The 20429-nt window shown below is 42.1% G+C and overlaps 1 protein-coding gene across 1 annotated transcript in view; it reads left to right on the top strand.

Annotated features, from left to right (window-relative positions):
• Positions 1-19075, top strand: part of NFYB (nuclear transcription factor Y subunit beta) — a 142180-nt gene extending 123105 nt beyond the window's left edge. The window contains exon 7 of the mRNA XM_069229002.1: positions 18032-19075. Within this exon, the coding sequence (XP_069085103.1) occupies positions 18032-18064 (33 nt within the window). The 3' untranslated portion in view covers positions 18065-19075. The remainder of the gene's footprint in view (positions 1-18031) is intronic.
• Positions 19076-20429: the final 1354 nt, after the last annotated feature.

Genomic DNA, 20429 nt, shown 5'->3' with positions numbered 1-20429 from the left:
TAAACCGGTGGGAAACCGCTGGTTGCCCTTTTCTGACCGCGGATTTACCGCTGCGGTCAGAATGGCCCAGGAAGCACCGCCAGCCTGTTGGCGGTGCTTCCGCGGTCCCCGGGGTCGGAATGACCCCCTTAGTGTTGCCAGGGAGCTAGGAAAGTGCTTCAGAGACCCCAAGGACACCAGGGGACTCCTAGTTCCATCCCCATTTGCAGAGTCGCTGCAAGGGGGCAGGGCTTCATCAGACGCTCTTGAAAGTGCACCCTGCACTCCTTTGACACGGGACACTTAGTGGCAACAGGGAGGGAGGAACGTGCTCCAGAGACCCCATGGACACCAGGGGACTCCTTGTTCCAGCCGCCCCAGCGCCAGAAGCCCCATTTGCAGAGTCACCGCAAGGGGTTGGGGTTTCGTCGGATGCGCTAGAAAGGGCACCCTGCACTCCCACGGTGCGGGTTACTTATGGCTCCAGGGAGGGAGGCAAGTGCTCCAGAGACCCCACAGACACCTGGGGACTCCTAGTTCCAGCTGCCCCAACGCCAGGAGCCCCATTTGCAGAGTAGCTGCAAGGGGTTGGGCTTCGCCCGATGCACTAGAAAACGCACCCTGCACTCCTGAGGCATGGGACACTTAGTGGCGCCAGGGAGGGAGGAAAGTGCTCCAGAGACCACACGGACACCAGGGGACTCCTATCTCCAGGCACCTCAGCGCAAGGAGCCCCATTTGCAAAGTTGCTGCAAGGGGGCAGGGCCTCGTCGGTCACACTAAAAAGCGCACCCTTCACTCCTGGGCCAAGGGCGGGCCCGTCAGAGCCCAGAGGAGGCTGTGCTGGGCCACTTCTCCAACATCGAGCATAAGGTACTGTGTGTTTTTGCTACCACTGATTTACACAAGATGCTAAATACCCCAGTCTGTCCCACTAACGACGTTTCACCTAAATCCCAGGTTAGCCATGTGAAGAAATGAAGGGCAAAGAAAATAATCCAAGAGATGTTTACTAGGAAAGTGAACCTTTCTTCATCCTCTGATGAGCTCATCGCAGACTCCCTCCGGCCCTCAATTCACGCAGCTATTCCAGTAGGAGATACTGTAGTACCTACAGCACACCTGATCATTATCTGTAAAAATAGGTTTGCAGTTCTAAGCCCTCAGGACACTAGCTCAAGCTCCAATGAGATGGGGCTTTTGACATTGATCATTCAGGGGCATCTGCAGATTTGATAAAAAAATTACTAGACGTAATTGGGGGGGCTTAAGGATGAGGTTATGGCCTTGAAAAACCTAGTAAGAGCTCTAGAAGATAGAATCAATGAGGGTAGATAAATAAAGGGGTGTTTGAAACTCTGCTATGATTACCTCGCCTGGGGGCAGGGGCTCCGAGACTCTTCTATGGGAGCAAGCCTGTGTAATGCAAGTCTGCCCCCCGCCCCTTCTCGGGGCATTTCCTTGCCCCAGGAATGGGCTATTCCATCCTCCCAACAAGCTTTCCTGTAACAATCATTCTGCCACCCGCCTGATAGTGGTCCCTCGTACTCTGAATACCCTAGGGATGTAGGTGGGAGTTATAGGAGAAATGAAGGAACAGGCAGGGGATGGGCTAATCTACAAAACATGGGGCTGCAAAGATGGGGCCAGGGTGGTCTCATACAAGCATAATAACAGGGGGCCCACATAAATCAGCGAGCCCATTGCCCATACAGATTCGGACAATTTGTCCACTATGATAAAGGGAGCCCGGTGGGTATGAGACCACAGCAGCAAAATTCCAATCAGGCACAGTTTTTTCTGGTCGACATCCTAAAGGTGGCGCCCTGTAGCAGGGAGGATCAGATTTCCTTGGCAAATAGTCATTCACTGGCTGAGGAATGTCAAGGGATGCCACGCAATTATCAGGAGTGACATCACAAGAGTAGAGCACTTCAAAACTCCAGAAAAGTTTGTAGATGTATTGAGTGTCTTTGCGGTATTATGGGTTGGTTAATGGTTTACTGTCCATGGATGTGCGTTGAATATGGTACGCCTCTACTCTGATTCAGATCAGGTATAGAGACGACTATAATTTGCAGAATGCCCCTAGCTGTGATGTACAGGACGATCATGATAGGCATTGTGGTCTGGGGGACATTGACTGACTGTGTAACTCTTTACTAGGGGATAGCTTTGCAGGCAGCCCTGTGAATTGTCTCAAAGCCATCGGGGAGGACCCCTGGATTGTATGAAACTTGAGTACGAGCAAGTGAGTGATCAACTTGTAAACTTCAAGGCACCTACAGAAGGAACTAGTTTTGGTGTAGGCACGTACAATATATGTTATAGTCAGGAGCGTAATTGTGGGAGACGGAGGGGAGGTGGTCATACCATGATTCATCCAGTAGTTGATCAAGCTATTGGAATAAAAATGTTATCATGGAACGTCGCTGGGTTTGGCACTAAACTTCTGGATGCTGATTGGGATAATTTTATAGACAACTGTGATATTTGCCTACTTCAGGAGACCTGGAGTTTGGGGGCAATCACTAGGAATGGATATACCTCTTTCTATTCCCATGCACTTCGTACAGTTACATAGAGGTAGGCCCTTAGGGAGTTTGGCAACATGGATTTGCACAGCTTACAATGCTCAGCTACAATCTTTTCTACTTGTTCGTCGGATGTGCTGGCTGTAAGAATTGGTTTTAGTAATGGCACCACCATGTTGCTGATAAATGTTTATAATTGAGTTATAGGGAAGAAGGATGAAACCCAAGTGCTATCTTCCCTATAGAATATTCTGATTGAGCATAGAGGTGTTGGAGAGCTCCTTGTAGCGGCGATTTGAATGCCACATTTGAACCCCTTTCTTCATTTGACCCGCACCCTAATGGAGGAGCAAGACAGCGTGGAGAATCCCACCCCTAGATCTTCCTGTTAAGTGGTCCCTAAGAGCAATACAGATACTTGCCCTTACATTACCTTTTGATTTAAGAGCCACCAATGCGCAAACGTCTTCTGATTTGGGTGGTAAGCATACCTTCAGCAGGCCTGGCAATACAAGTCGTATTGACTATTTTTTGATCCATTTAAAGTGCTGACCATATGTTCATGACCTGGTGGTCCTTGACAGGGTGGACATCGATCACAATGCATTTAGTCTGACCCTGTCGGTCTTCTTTGCCAACAACTCAAAAGTCCAAGGCCGTGCTCTAGTAGGGAATATTGAACTTGCCAACAATGGCAAGGCCATTAAATGGGGAGGTGTGAAACCCCAGCTTGTGGAGACAGCCAAATCCATGGCCAAAGAGCAAGTTGATCTACTGAATAACCTTGCCCCAGAGGAGAGAGGGCTGGTTTTGGCAAAAAACCATGAGTCTTTATTAGAAAATATGAGAAAATTGTAAGTGCCCACGAATGCGCAGAAAGACGGTCCCTGTTACACCAAGGCCTGTAGGTTGGCCAAAATACAGCTATTGGAAGCAATTAACAATAAGATCAGGTCGCAGATTGTGATGTATAGATCAAACTACAAGGAAGTATTGGAAAAAGGGCCAAGAGCGACTGGGAAGATTCTCTGTGGGTTGAGCTGCCCCAAGCCCTGGCCTCCAAGGATAATGAAAAACTTGGGGCACATTTGCCTTGCGAGCGAATGGTGGTAAGAGACCCGTGAATATTTCGTACAACCCCAGGAAAGGGTCTCCCACTTTAGAAATCTATATTCTTGTTTGAACACCCAAGTGTGGGTCGCTGTTGACCCCCTGCTGGCAAAAAATTTAAGGATCAAGATATCCTAGAGGTAACCCTTAGAGAGACACAAAAGGGTTTTAGTTCCACATTGTGAGGACAGGCACTCGATCCAGATCAGATCACAAATGAGCTTTACAAATCTAATGTGGGTGTATGGAGCCCATACTGGAACCATCTTTTCAATGCTATTTTGAAGGGGATGCCGGTCCCCGCTTCTCGGCATTCCGCAGAAATCATCCCCGTTCATAAGAGAGGCCAATACAATGTACCTTGCAACTTTAAGCCGATTAGCCTCAGATGTTTCCCAGAAGATTTTTTTGTAAACAAATTCTGAACCATATCCTAGAGTGGATGGAGGAGAATATTTTATCTGAGTTCCAGGCAGGGTTTAGAAGCAGTATTAATAGAGTAGATCAACTTTTCAGCTTCAGTTGCCTCTTCTGGAAGACAGTGACAGTAAATAGGGGACCTTTTTGTTACCTTTGTTGACCTACATGCCGCATTTAATTTGGTACCCTGTGCCAAGCTCTGGATAATATGGGTATACCCCCCAATTTATTGGCAATTCTGGTAAGACTGCATAAGGAGAATTACGCATATGTAAGATGGGGATGCAAGGGTTAGTTGACCCCACCCATAAGTATTCATAAGGGAGTCAGGCAGGGTTGCGTCCTGGACCCTATTCTGTTCTCCCTCTACACAAATGATGTGAGAAGGCTGGATAGGGAAGGCTGCGACGCTCCTGGGGTGGGGCCCAGGAGAGTGCTGGGTCTGCTTTTCGCAGTCGACACACTCTTGATCTCAAAATCGATACGCGGATTGCAGCAGCTGTTTGTTAATTTTAATACGTTTTGCCAGGAGCGGGGTCTGGAACTCAATAGTGTGAAAACTAAATTTATGGTTTTCTATCCAGCTAGATCTAAAGCTTATAAATATAAACTTGCTGTTGACACAGCCCTGATTGAGCAAGTATCCAACTTTGACTACCTATGGCTGAGGCTGACACCTAATTTAGACTGGACGATGCAGGTCGCAAAGGCCAATTGCTCACTTTTGCACTATTTTTCCCCGACTGCTTTCGCTATTTAATAAAACGTTTTCTAAGAAGGTTGCTCCAGGGATAGAAATATACAAAATCAAAGCTCCTGGTGCAGTGCTATGTGGAATGGAAATATGGGGCTACGCTAATTGTAATGCCCTGTCTCTCTCTGAGAATAGGTTTCTGAGACAGTTATTTGCACTCCCAAAGAGTACTCCTCTAGTCCTGCTTTAGAAGGGCTAGCTCTTTCTGGCACTCAGCAGATACCTTGGCTCATGCACCTAAGGTCCTTGCTTAGGAAGCTGGGATTGGAAGACCTGTGGTAACACCTGAGGCTTGCACATCTAGCTGCAGAACTATGATTAAATCAGCCTATTGGCAGCTGGAACATAAGGAGATCACAGGCAATAGCGGAGGAGCTTTGACTCCAGATTTTCTGGAGTTTAAGTCACCCTCCCAGCTACAATTGATGAGATTACTCCCACTTTGGCTAGGAAACTGTTTTTACAATTTAGATATCAGACCTTACCGATCAGGTCTTTTTGTGCCAAGTGGGTAAATATGTATCAACAGTGTTCTGAGTGTCTAGGTTGTAAGGGACCTAGAGAAGATCTACCTCACTGTTTTTTCCAGCATACGATGCTCAGAGGAGGAATGGTTACTACCCTTATGTAGATCTCTGAGTGTTAGGAGTTATCTGACTGCTGCAAGGATTTTAAGAACGGACACCTCCAGATTAGTGGTGTTTGCCTGATACCTCCATGCAGCCTGGTTCTGGTGGTCTAAGTGCATTTGTGCTATTGAGATCTAGATTATTGCATATCCCTCCTCTGGAAGGAGTGCCTTAACATATGTTTTTTTAAAATCTTTTTTTTAACACACTTGATGTTTTAATAGTTGGATTTTAAGGGTCTTTACATGCATTTTACCCATCATATCATATTTTTCAAATGTGGTTATTATTCTAAAGTATTACGGTCCATGCACAATGCACTTTATCTTTTAGGGAGAGAGAGAGCACCAGATGTACCTCAAATGGCATTCTTCATGCCGGATGGCATGTTGCACACATTTGGAGTTAGATTTAGGCTTCCCCTGAGGCTCTTTGTTTTTATTTCTATTCTTGTACTCATTATTATTATTAATATTAGACTAATTGATTGTATTGCACTAGACTAATTACTGTATTTACTGTTTTATGTAATGTATATTTGGTTTATGGTGCTTTTATGGTGCTTTGAACCAAAATAAAGCTGATATGATGATGAACAAGGAAAGGCCACGTATGAGCCATACGATGCACTGGTAACTCCAGTAACAGTGTGCCTCCCGGAACAAGACATGGTGCTGCTCCATAAACAGACCAGCAGTACCATTGACCAGCACTCTATTTAGCAATCTTTAGTTAAGTACTTCAAAATGCTGGAAAAGACTCAATGTGAGGTAAAACCATCATCTAACTTTTCAACTCCACCAGCGGCATGCCTTTTAGCTGATACCAGTTGCGTCCCTGTGCCTCAGCACCTGGCCCATGACGACAATTTATTAATAAAGAAAAGGGCTTTTTTCCAGTGCTGCAGACAAACAATTAAGAAATAATGTAAGTCCTAGCAAGGTCACAGGCCCTCTTAAATGGTGTTAAAAGCTTAGATACATGCAAAATCATACTGATGCCTATCTTCACCTCCCCAATTTAGTCCTGCCCTTTTGTTGAAATTGGGGCAGCAAACGTCTTCAGAACTAATTTTTAAAGATGTCAGTGCAGTCCAGGATTCATCAAAACCCAATATAAGTAGTCATAATTCTGTCATATAATGTCCTACACCCTAAAGTTTGGAATTGCCACCCCAGAAGCAAGATTAAATGATTCCTTTGGCACCAGGTTAGCACAGGTTCCTTTGGACTTTTTCCACTCAGATTCAAAATCTGAAATAGATCCCTCCAGCCCAGTTTCAACAATGAACCTTACTCATTTGGACCCAGAACCAACTCTAACTCCGCTGAAAGTAATTTCTGTAAACCCTGTTACCTTTGACAACCCTGCTAACCCTTTATAGACAGAGCCAAGTGACACTGATCTATACTTTTTGGCAAAATATGATGCAATTGGATCAGGATCACAGCCCAAATCAAATCCTCAACCAATCGTTACTGGTATATTGGGGAATATGCTGAATACTATTGTTGCTATCATAGCTGCTCTACATTTTCATTCTGATAAATTAAATATTCAGGTAGAGCTGCTCAACACCTTTGTTCTTTATGTAGCTTGAATTAATTCTAAATTACAGGACCTAGCTAATTTGGTTGTTTAAAGATCAATCTAATGTAAATAATCCATTAATAACATGTAGTTGGTCCTATATACTAGACAATGCATCAGACCTACCGAAAATTGTAGGAGCACTTGTCGAAGCTTAAAAAATGGCCATAAATTCTAGGCTTGAGCCAGTTGCCGCTCCATCGTTGATTTCGAGTCCAGTCCCTGGAGGGTTTTATAGTTATGTTCAGGCAAGTGTCCAAAGTCTCCACTCAGCAATTCAATCAGCTGATTGTTTTGATGTCCAACACAGCCATCCAGTTGGGCATTCAGCTGTACTTAGTGAGATAGAGAATTCAGGCAACGCAGCTAACTTGGAGACTCCTACAGTGGAGGAAAGTTGTCAGAGTCACCAGATCCTCGGGGTCCGTGCACGTTCCCAACACTTCCACCACAAGACAGCTCCAATACTCTGATTAGATTTATCACAGAGTCTAAGAGAGTCCAAGTGGGGAAAAGGGGATTAGGACGGGAACAGCTGGGAAGGAGACCTGTAGGAAGCAAAAGGTTAAAACACAACATCAAAATTACATCTCATGAAATCAGTACCATGCTACAACACTAAGCTTCGTCTTTTCCGAAAAACATGAACAACCCTAGAATAATCCTAAAACTGACTAGGCTTTAGATGACCGAATATCTGAGGAGGAAACAGGAAAAGTTAAATAGGACTTTCAGATTCAAGTACTTTCTTTAGCATGAGAATCAGGAAACACTCTGAGCATTTTCTAACAACCATATGAATCTCCTTTTAGGAATACATATCAGGAACACACAGAATTACCTCTAGAACTCTGGTATTGTGTTGTGTTCATCTCAGAAAAAACATTGGGAAGTAAATTGCGCACACTGCAGATTTTTATATGAGTATTAAACACCATAAAGGTTTGTGCACCATGAAATCACACAACGTAGATTCAAGGAATAAATCACGCGACGTGTCAACTTGAAATGCTACCAAGAAAATGTCTTAGAATGGTAGCGCACAGTAACTTACATTATTTATACACGAGGAAAGAATTGCGCGTCTTGCCGATTCAAATGCCACCATACAAAAGCCAAGAAATAGTAGCGCACAATGAATAACATGAAAAAACACTCAAGGAAAGAATCGCGCGTGTTGCCGATTCGAATGCCACCATGTAAATGCCAGAAAATGGTAGCGCACAATGAACAGCCTGAATTACACACGAGAAGTGAATCGCACGTTTCGCCGATTCGAATGCCACCATGTAAATGTCAAGAAAAGGTAGCGCGCAATGAACAACAAAGTTAAATGCTCATGAAACGAGTTGCACGTCTTGCCAACTCGTAAAACATCATGTAAATGTCAAGAAATATCAGCGCGCAATGAACAATAATGTAATAACGAAGTCAAATCTTTATGGAATAAATTGCGCGTCCTCCCTATTTGCAAACCACCATACAAATGTCAAAAAATGGCAGCGCACAAGTAATCTGTTATTCATTTAAGAATTAAAATCAAGAATATGAAGATTCTCAATTACGGTGTTGGGAAATGTCCAAACACGGTCTTACCGCCTGGAAACATCGATCACCAATGAGAGATGAGAGCAGAAGACTGGAAAATCCAAATAGGCCGCCGGGACAGGAGCTCAGGAAGAAGCTGCTGCTCTGCACCGGGACCTCTGAATAGTGAGCACTGGAAGTTGGGCGGACTCTCTTTTATAGAGTCTTGGCCCAGCCCAGAACCACGCCCAGGCATGTTGCAGGGAAAGTCTCCAGAAGGCCCTCGAAAGGGACCACACCCTAACACACTCTGAATGTCTGCAGCAACACATTGTAAATGTACAGTATTTATAAACACCTTAAAAATGAATCTTTTGGATGGAATTCTGCAATGCAAAAGGTTAAACAATAACATATCATCACAATGCATAAATTACTTTATCTTGCGAGTGTTGGGTTTTTGCATTCTAGATGCCCGTAGAGCGCGCACTGTCCTGGTGTTGACAAAAGTGTTGAAAAAGCTCCTCTATTGGAGGGAGGGACCAATTGCGAAGTTCAGTCTACCCTAGTTGCACCTACCCCCCTCAATGGTGCAGAGGGGCAAATCGGTCTCATAAAAAGACTGCTTCCCTATATTCAAAAGTAAGGATTTTTCTTATCCACAGCAGCAGCCTGATAAGGCAGAGTTAGTGGAGATCTCCCCCTAAACCCCAATTATAACCAGGGAAATTTGCCAAATTCCCAGTTTGGGTCCCAGTCAGTAGAAGAGCAGAATAGTGACAAAGGGGAGAAGGTATCTTTATTAACATGTATTAAAAAGGTCTATCTCCAAAATACCTCAGTTGTACTAATGAAGTCTTGTGTAAATAGGGAGAATGGGGATGTCAATCCAGCATAGAAAGCCATAAGTCCTGTAATGTCTTAGAGGAAGACTCAGGGAAGGCTCCTAAAGTTTTGCCCTTCCATTATTTATTCAAGCAATTCAAATAACTCTTAGCAACAGAGTAGTCATAGGATAGATAGGGGAAGAGCAACTGCTGAATCGCCAGCCATCTCTCCTGGCAAGAGAAATTGACCACAAATGTTAAGATTATTTCTCATCCTCTATATGAATATAGAGGCCACCAGGACATTCTTAATTGTTGTGCTGTACTAAAACTGACAGCCATTGTCCCAGCTCTATCCCACCTCTCCTCCGATAACCTAGTATCAGTACAATTTAAACGGGATCCCTGCATGAGAATCTACTACTTGGTCTAATAGTGACATTGCAAATACATTTTTAGAAAATACACTAATTTTCAATGAAATGGGTATAGAGGTTATGAGACCGGCTCTTCTAAAATATCCATCTCCATTGATTTCTGTGGTCCCATCAAAAATTGACTATCTGCCCCCAACCAAAAAGATCTGTGTCTAGAAAGTCAAGTTCCCAGTTTCGAGGAGCAATAGCTCCACTTAATAATCTAGGTAAAATTTCAGGTCTCGCAATTAAAAAAATCCCTCTTATGTTCCCAGAATGTATATGGGTTGGCAAGTTTGATGGAAGACACAGACACTGCATCCTATCTACAATCCTTTGACATCCTGATGTTACAGGAAACATGGAAGGATCAAAAATTACCTATCAAGAATGTATCACCCCGGCCACCCAGTCATCACAGCAAGGCCATGCTAAAGGAGGTCTTTCTCTGTACATTACTACTAGTTTTTCTGTTAGGACACAGGCAATTGACTTTCAGTTTTCTTGGCTGCAATGTATTAAATTACATTTCCAATCCTCTCTGATTAATATCTACGTGAGTATGAGGGGCGTGGCTAGGCAGCAAATGGGGTGAGGCGGAGGGCTCCGGAGCTCCGGAGCTCCGGTGCACTCGACCCCACACAACTCCATCCTGCCGCATAGAGGAAGGATGGGGCTGCCTCCTGGACCCCTGTGCCTCCCACTGAAGAGGAAGTACAGAGAGAGTGTCAGAAGGTGGTCGCTGCGGTCACCTCCCTGGGCAGGTCGTCACCTGGTCCTGTGTCCCCATCTCAGGAAGCGAGCGAAGAGAGATCTGATTCTGGCAGTGACTCCCTTGCCTCAACATCTTTCAGCGTGAACCTCTCAGTGGTCACCCCGGGAACTGCTGATGAACTCCTCTGGTGTCACAGCCAGACCTTGGCCTAAGCGACTGGTGTTAAAAGAAAACTCTGTTCCCACATCGCCTGCTGTTGTTACTGCAATAGATATTCCCTATGGATAGATCACTAATGCTTTCCTTATAATATGTGTCATTGTGGGTGCCTGAGAAGCTCGGAGCTGAGCACGGCAGACTGCCTGAACTATCAAACCTCCTCCAACCCCCACCCCCCGCCTACAAACAGCCTGAGCGTTAGAAGGCATGAACATGTTCAATTATTGGTTGTTTGACAGTTTAGGCGAATGGGTCACACCACTTGTCCTGGGGATTGGGAGTTGAAAATAATGTATTTTAGGTAAAGAACAGACTGTTTTATGCTGCAGATGTCTGCTACACACCAGACTTGCTGTGATGGGGTTCCCTTATGGATGGGACCCGCACCGCTGCAACTAACCCACAATGCACTCCTGATGGTTACAATGCAGGATTTTAAGGTACTAACTTTGAACATCAGAGGGATGCATTCAGTGACCAAACACATTAAAGTATTCTCGCATCTCACTAGAAGAGGGATCTATATAGCTCTGTTGCAGGAGACCAACCTGGATGCCAAAGAAGGGCATGCCCTTCAACGCAGCTGGAGAGTTCAGGTGTATTTCACTACTTACTCGGCCTATGTGCTGGGGGCCTTATATGGATCAAACCTGGGGTGCCTTATCAGCATACCACTTCCATTACAGATCTCCTGGGACATTATGTCATAATCATTGGGAGGCTTGATGGGCTGGATATAGTGATCAGGAGTGTTTATGGCCCTAACACTGACCAACCAGGGTTTCTGACAACCCTTTCTGAGCCCCTGGACCCACACCTTATGGGATCTGTCCTGCTGGGGGGAGACTTTAACTGTATCTCTGACACAGCTTTAAATAGATCGCACCCCCACTGCAGGACTCACCTACTATCCGAACCACTGGAGCATTCCGGGCCTGGCAACAGGAATGGAAACTAGTCAATTCTTGGCAGGCTCACCAGCCAGAGGGCAGAATTACTCCTTTTTCTCTCCATTACATGACTTACATGTGCGAGTGGACACCTTACTGTGCTCACCAGGCACCCATGAGTTGACACATCTGACTGAATACCTCATCAGAACAATCTCAGACCATAATCCCTTACTACTAGGACTTAGATGGTTGCGCATCCAATCCCTGGTACCCACATGGCAACTCAAGACGGACCTCCTGGAAGACCAGGTTTTTAAGGACACCATTGGCTCTGACTTAACAGCTTACGTTGAGGTAAATGAGGGATCCACAAGCTTGTGACTCTTAGAGTGGAATGCCTTTAAGGCAGTGAATGGAGGACAATGCATTTCAGCACCAAGGGAGTCCACCACACATTACTCCATGACATAGAAAAAGTGGAGCAAGAGCTGCCAACGCCCACGTGTCAAGATGGGGTTCAGGGGAGGAAGGACAGAACACACCCAGAGACACCTGATAGCAACAGACAGTAGTCCCATATTAGCAGATTGAGGCAGCATGATGCACAAGGAGGGAGAGAGGGTTGAGGGTAGGCACTCGCAATGGAAGCACCTGTACTACGGGCAACATGAAGAGAGGGGGAACATCGTCACTGTACTTATACAAGTATGGACTGCACTCAATGAAATATTTTAGAGATTGTATTAAGAGTACCCCTGTATCATAGATATGAGACATGGCCATTGCTGAAACAGATACCCCTGTAACAAAGAAACGATATGCCTCAGTCGGAGCCCCCAATGTGCCTTTAAAGTTCTTGATAAAGCTCAATACAATATATATTTTTTTTAAATGAGGTCCGATATGAAAGTCTCAACTGTTCACGTTGTGGGAAATAATTAAATCCCTTGAGCATCAACACCCAAATTCAAGCTTGATCATTTCTGGGGATTTTAATCTTCTTATTTATTTCTAATTCCTCTAGTAAGTCTAGTAGAAGTTTGGTCCAGTTTTATGAAGAAAATATGTGTCATCTGGGTCAGGTTATATTGAGGGAAACGTCCGCTGAGAAGGCATTTACTGTTCTGACCTATAAAAATCTTACATTTTGTTCTGTAATTGACTATACTCTTATTACGGCGAACTTGCTACCCATATTACTGGGTATTCCATCATTCCAAGGGTAGAAAGTGATCACAACCCTCACAAACAGACCTTAGCCTTGTTTATCCGGCATACACATAAATCAGTGGTTTTACAACAAGTTCTATCATCTTATAATTTGAAAAGACTGGCTTGGAACACAGAAATACAAGAAAATATATTAAAATATGCTGTAACTATAATTGCTTCTTGTAGTTGTGATCAGGCAGCTGGAGAGCTGATGCTGAGAGCTGATGGTGGACAAATGGAAGGTTATCTACTCGGCATTAATCTCCACATTTGCGCCGACAAATGTGTTGAAAGCCAAGCCTCTTAAATCTAATAATAAAAAGTGGTTTATGTCTGCTCTTCTCCAATAAAAGATGGCTCTCAAAAGATTAACTAGAGCAGTTTATAATCAGAAAGAATTGCTAATTCAATCTGCTCTCAAAACAAAATTGAGGAAGTTAAGGAGGGCCTATAGACAAGAATTATGAAAGGTTAAGATGGATTATTGGCAGGATTGTGGAACACATTGTTAATTGCTAGCAAGGCTAACAACTCTACGACCTTCTGGAGGATAATTAATCATCTTAAAATTGGAGAGAATAGAGGCTGCGGCACAAAATTCACAAAAAATGGCTGGGTGGATTATATTGCTTCCCTGTATTGTCCTTGTGTCACCTCTACTGATCACTGTCATTCTGGGGGAAACTGTACTTGTTACTTATGTAAGTCATCATGGGGAAATGAAGTAGAGAAAGGTGTATTGTCTCATATTAAGCTAAACAGTAATTCTGCCCCAGCAGCATTAATAAGTCTGGCACCTTTAAAGAAAGAAGAAGTAACCACTTTAATACAACAGATTAGATCAAATGGGGCCCTGGGTCCAAATGGCCTTCCAAATGCAATTTGTTTAGTAAATCCATAGGTGTGGGCTGAAGTTTTGACTCCCCTATGTAATGCTGTTTTATTAATGAATGTAGTTCTGGAGGCGTGGCAAGGAAGTGTTTTGCAACCCATTTATAAATGTGGCCCATCCAAAAATCTGGCTATTTGTAGATTAATAGCCTGAACAGATTTCAAGACAAAATTCTTTGCCTCCCGCCTACTGAAGGATTTGGAACAATGGGCCACGGCTATGCATCTAATCCCATTTAATCAATTAGACGTTCGTAAGGGTCAATCCACGGTTACTAATTTATTGACCGCAACCCTGTTAGCTGAAAGTGCAGTTTTAAAAAACGAAATCTCTATATCTGTTTTATTGATATAAAAGCTGCATTTGATTCTGTTCCATGAGCCACACTTTTGAAAAAAGTATCAGGATGGGGCATTCCTCAACATTTATTGGATGCTATCATCTCATTATACACAAATACTTAGGTGCAGGTCAAGTTAGGTGATGGTCTTAGTCTGACTCGGTGAGCTAAAACTTTTAATGGGCTTAAACAAGGGTGTAATCTTTTAATGGCAGATCTAAGTCAGCCTCTGGATAAGATGAATGCCCTTACTCCAAAAATTGCTATCTCATATAAAATACCTACAATACGTGGATGGCACGATTCTACTCAGTTAGACAAAGGCCTTCTGCGCCTCATTGATTCCATAGCAGAGATCCATATTAACAGACAGATTCTGAACTGGTTGATGTGGGCTAGAAAAAGGGATTCTACACACAGAACAGGTATTAGACAACCACACATTGAAACTCTTTCAAGATCTACAAGCAGAATACCAGCTGGAGTCGTCATAATTCCTTCATTACCTACAGCTGCAGCACTAACAAAGCCATATTGGATAACCTTCCCGGTGGCCTGGCTACCTTACCGATGTACAGTTATTTGGAATTGCAAGGCAACTATAAGGTACTGATTTTGGACCCTTATAAAATGCTGAGAGGAAGCTTATTCCAAACCTACGGCATCCCACCTCCCGCAAAGCTGGCAACCTCTTGTGCAAAAACTATTTACTGATGTTGAATGGGCCTCTCTCTTATTCAGCCATGATCATGGATTAAGAGAAGAAAAAAATTGAAGTTTAGCTACTTTAAAGTACTCCACGATTGGACCTGGAGACTGAATAAACTGCATAGGGCAAAGCTAATCACAGATGTAAGATGATGGAGGTGCTTATGAACAAACAGTATTATGATGCACATACTATGGTACTGTCCAACCTTATAAAACCTCTGGTCGAGAGTCTGGCAACAGCTGAAGGAAGCTAGTGATTTAAGAATAGTACAGCTACTAATACTCTCCTTGCTTCTTGGCGCTTGAGGTATTCCAGACATGTTTAACAGTAGGAAAAGATGGCTGGATTCAGCATTCACAGCTTCCAAGGTGTGCATAATGAAGCACTGGAAAACAAGAGTGCCTCCAACAGTGGAAGAATGGACTAAAGCACTGATGTTGATGGCATTCCACGAGTGCTTGATCTACAATCTGGAAAATAAGCTACACATTTTTAAGACATTTGGAGACTATATATTAAAAAGTTAATTTTAGGAAACCTGGAGATCCCATGAGAGGCCTCAGCCAAGAATACCATGTTTAGGAATGTTATTTTGAAGCAATATAACTGTTATACTGAGCAACAATATGCTAAAAATGTATTGTAGTTAAGATTGGTGAGTATGATATAGTTTATTTGGGAACATAGAGGAGATCAAATAGAATATTTGGGAACTGTTATACTAAACACCTGTGTGTATTCCGATTTATATGTAAATTAATGTATACATTAAAGCACTTAAAAAAAAAAAAAAAATGCTGCAAGAGGCCTTTTCCTAAAGTTCCCAACTGACAATTACCAACTGGACGTGACGTAGACCCAGCTGGTACCCTCTGCTGGACCTCCCAAATGCTCTTCCTGAGGTCCTGTTTCCCTTGGCTGTATCTAATTAGACTACTCCCACCACCCTTCAAAACCTGGGAATTAGAAGATGTTTGGACTTGCAGACCTCCGGCAGACAAGTACAGACTACTTCAGCATATCCTACCAACATGTGACCTTCCTGGGCTAAGAAATCAGGTATCTTCCACTCTGAGCTCCTCCTATAGCACCAGATCCTTTCAGTGGACCCTTGACGAAAAGGTATCCGGCCTTGTGGATCCCAACATCAGATACAGCCACAGCCGTACCTACTAAAGAATTCCAAGTTCCAAAAAAAGAGTACAAGTCTGAAGGTAATCATCTTGACCAGATGAAGGTGCAAAAAGTGAGAGGACTTCACTGGGTGCAAAATTCCTCCCATTCTAGGCTTTTCATGCTAGAACCAACTAAATCATCAGTAGCACACCCAGTACCTTTCAGACTTCATGAAAACTTCCTTGGGTACAGCCTGCTGCCGTGCTGAAGGATTATAAGTTTAAAAAAACAAAAAAAACAGGCCAGGCCTGGTTGGTGTATTCGACCAAGAGCTCCATTACGTTCAGCCTCAAATCGTGCTTCAGTCCTGGGCTACTGCAACCATTGACTACCATTGCCACTTAGCACTTTTTTGTGCTTTTTTCACTCAACTGAAATTTCATATCTTAGGTTCCCATTTTTGTCATTGTGGTGTCATTTTACTCAATTTTTCCATTTCAGTTTGGGATTTTTACTGTTTGGTGTTTTGACTTATTATTTTGGTGTTACATAAATACTTTACCCATTGCCATACTTTGTTCTTTGTGTCATAGCTACCAAAAGGTTGACCTTGGGTCATTATAGTGACCTTAAGGGTTCACCCGACAAAAGTTGTTATTCCTTGAGATGTGCAGTCGCCCACCCCAAATCTATTTTTTTTTTATAGTAGGTATGAAAGTTTTAAAAATCCTCAGCACTGTTGCACCCTGCATTAGTGCAAGGTCTAATAGCTTCCTAGTTGACAGGTAAATTTGCAGCCCACGCCCTCCACCCAACCAACCATTTACACTCCTTTTTGGTTTCACGAGACATTGTAGGCCATAGCCTCCATCTCATCAATAACTCTCTACAGAGCAGTGAGACAACCTGGTTGCACAGAACTTCTCGGGTGCAGTGTTCTGTGCGCATGGATTTTAGTGTCAGCAGCAATTGAAGTCAACTGTGATACGAGCACCTTACTTTGCTACCCAACATACTTCCTTCACAAATCTGGGGCAGTCTTATTTCCTAGGTAAAAGCTCAGAGAATTTGAAAGACTTTCAAAAGTATGTGAGACCACAGCTGTAGACAGTAGCGGATCAACATTGCTTTCAGTATCACGCTGCCAGAGTGTGTCACAGTTGGGCTGGATTCATGGACATTTTGCCCCAGCCCAATGCAGAGGATGACATTCAATCCCCCATCCTGTCCACCTTACCCCTTAGACTACGCCCATATAGTACCTCCTGGGTGAGTGGCACCCTTCTGTTTTGCACTTGATGCAGCCAGCTCACATTGTCTCAAAGAAGTACTGATCTTGGTCAGTCATTACCAAAGGCATGCAGGTTTGAATCTCAGCAGGGCACACTCGTCCTTCTAACCTTCTACAATAGACAAAATCAGTATCACTGAGGTGGATCATCATCTAAAGGTAGCTTTACTTGTGAAGGACTCAGTTTGTGTTGTGTGCTATATAGGCAGTCACTTTTATTACCGCTTTAATAATTTTCTGAGCTCACCGTTTGTAAGGTGAACTCCAATATTTTTACTCCGCTGCCAGAGAAGCTCAATAAATATAAGGTATTGCATTTCCTTATACAGAAAAATACAAGAAATTAAGCTGTGTCTCCCCTTCAAGGCTGTAAAACTACTTCACAAGGGTGATTTCACAAAGCCCTCATACTGACGTCCTTATGTATCCGTGTAGTTTACAAGTCACACTTTGTGTAGAGAAAATGTCAGTAAAACGTACTGAAATTTTGTGGATCACGTGTGGTATTTAAGATTTTGCTATATAGGTGTTTTGGTATTTTAGTTTGAATTAATACTAGCCATATGCCTCTTGCCCAGCCTAAAAACCTAGAAAACATTGTTTTTTTGGATAAATTGTATTTAAAACGTCCTGGGCTATCTGGTGTTTTTTTTTTTTTTTTTTTTTTTTTTAATGCCTTGAGTAAACAGAACTACAATGAAAATATGGTTTTGTTCATGAAAGACATTTTTTCAAACATGTGAAATTTAGTTGGGTTTTTGTGTGTGATATTTGCAAAAATAAAGCCTCACCTAAAATCATGCTAAATAACATAAGCAATTATTTACGCTAATTGCTCACACGTTTGTCTTGTAGATATCTGGTGTTCAACAAATTCAGTTCTCCTGATTTGAAGAAAAGTTTGACTGCAAATATTCAAAAAAAGATGGAGGAACAGACTGAACAGTTTGTGATCATTTTGAAAAGATTTGTTTTTTGTACATTGAAAGGTGTAATGCAGCTTTATAAGACTCGACTACTCGAGAAATTAATTCCATCTTGGAAAATCTGTTTTGCATTGATTTTAAAAATTGGATTTTAATATTAGTTCAATGAATTTTTGTACAAGGGTTGATGACTGGCTCCTGTATGCATTGTAAATTGTGAATTTATAGCTGTCTTATATTTGGAGACAGTTTCTTATTTTCATATTCAATCATGTAACTTTTTGTAATTGAAATAAAGCAGATGACGCTTTCCCTTTTAATATAACAAAATAAAGGGACTGCATATCTCTTCCAATGCAAGTTGCTTTTATTATGAATTGGGATTAGTTTAGCAAATACAATTTCTGTCGGGCATGGATATTTGTAACTAAAGTTTTAGTTGTTTGCATATTTATTTAAGTAACTTCAATTCTCACATTTGTTTTTGTAAAAACTCATAACAGTTATTGTATATTATTCATAACTTCAAGGGTGCATATTCTTCATACACCATCGGTCATACCAAACCAAAATGCCCCAGTGGTGTTTAGGAACATCCGAACTTTAATCATCAGGATTTCACAGTTCAACTTGGTAAAGTACCTAAAGTGCAGACGATAAATAGAGATTATTTCTCCAATTTGTACATAGATTTAATAGGTTTGTGAACGTTCATAAAAAGTTGATATTGTTGAAATGGAGATTGTTTTTTGAAATAATTATTGTTTTTTATTTGTATACTCCCACCGTCTCCCCTGAAGCTTATTTACATACTTTTATAGTCAAAAGGGAAGTTGACTTAATTGTTCTGGTAAATTTTGCTCAGCTACAAATTGGTATTGTTGAGATGTAATTTTCAATTGTCTTAACAAAACATTGATCTGCACTGATGTAATTTGAACTCCTGTCGCTGCAATAAACTTTACCTAGATCATTGTGTGGTTCTTTCATTTCCTGTTTGAATTGTTGGTGCCTTCTTGATTATAAAAGTTGTGACAAACGTTCAATAAAACGACTTGTCAACCAGATTTTGAAGCAATTTGTTTTCCCTTTGCTTTCAATAATGTTTGTTGATCGACAAACGTTGCAAGTTTGCATTAAACTTTAAATACAAATGTAACATTTAAATAAATGCATAATTGAGCAAGTATACAGAAAACTGAATTAAGTACAGCTAGTATTATGAGCAATTGAAACACAACATATGCTCGCTATTGGGACAGATATTCCTAGAAGGAAATCTCTTTATTCCCTCATGTATTTCCTTAAAGAAGTGCTCAATATAGGCTTAAAACTTGACATGTGCGAAATTTTCAATCACATTTGTGTAACTTGTGCAAGTTTACTCTATGCAAATTATGAAATGTCGGAAATTATTCTTGTGTGAAGCTTTGCATAATTATTTGCTGCAGAAGACAGGTCGGAGCATATCATATTTATATCAAGTGTCATATTTGGGACCGGTTCAAGCGGAAAATGTGCCGAAAGATGCATTTTCTCTGTGAACTAGTCCCCTTGTCTGTAACTTAACTGTTTTTAAACGCAGGTACACCCTAACATTCAATTTTCATTTGAGATATTCCAAAGTGCATATCACATAATTTTCCCTATGTGGGTGCATCAAGCCTTATATTTGTTTTGATCATTTTTTTAGAAGGTGACAAGTATAGGGTAACCATCAATAACCCTTAGAGGTCGACACAGATCTTTGGAATCAGATAAGAGTGAGATGGTTAACAACAATGAAATCAAATCAATAAACATCACCTTTCATATTGGAGTCAGTTACCTTCCACACACCATGACCCATGTGGCCATGAATCACCACACCAGTTTAGTAAAGTTCAAACATTTATAGCCCTTTAGATTAACAATGCTAAGATCATGTAAACAAAACGCAAGACCAAATGATAAAAGTACATGAATAAGTCAGGCTGACCAAACATTTGGAAGAATGTCAGCCTAGTCAAAATGTTTATCATTACGCATTCAGGAACCACCCCGCAGAATAACAATAATAGCAAATGAATAATAGTCACCGAATACATTTAGTTATTGCAGATTAATTGTTTACAATCAATTTATAAAACAGTCAAATTTAGAATATGGCATCCCTAACTATTACTCTAATCAGATAAGCATGTTTGGGCTTCATGCAAAAAGGAAGGAAGACAAAAATGAGTTTGGAAAACATAAAAAAATCAACAAGAAAAACAATTTCATATTTGGTTATACCTCTCCTAAATGGATCAGCAGGCAGCGATGTCTAGTCATTGGAGCACCTTCTG

The sequence above is a fragment of the Pleurodeles waltl genome, chromosome 4_1 (assembly GCF_031143425.1).
Source record: "Pleurodeles waltl isolate 20211129_DDA chromosome 4_1, aPleWal1.hap1.20221129, whole genome shotgun sequence".
Taxonomy (NCBI): domain Eukaryota; kingdom Metazoa; phylum Chordata; class Amphibia; order Caudata; family Salamandridae; genus Pleurodeles; species Pleurodeles waltl.
Note: the sequence above shows the minus strand (reverse complement) of the source record. Positions and strands in the feature narration are given on the sequence as shown.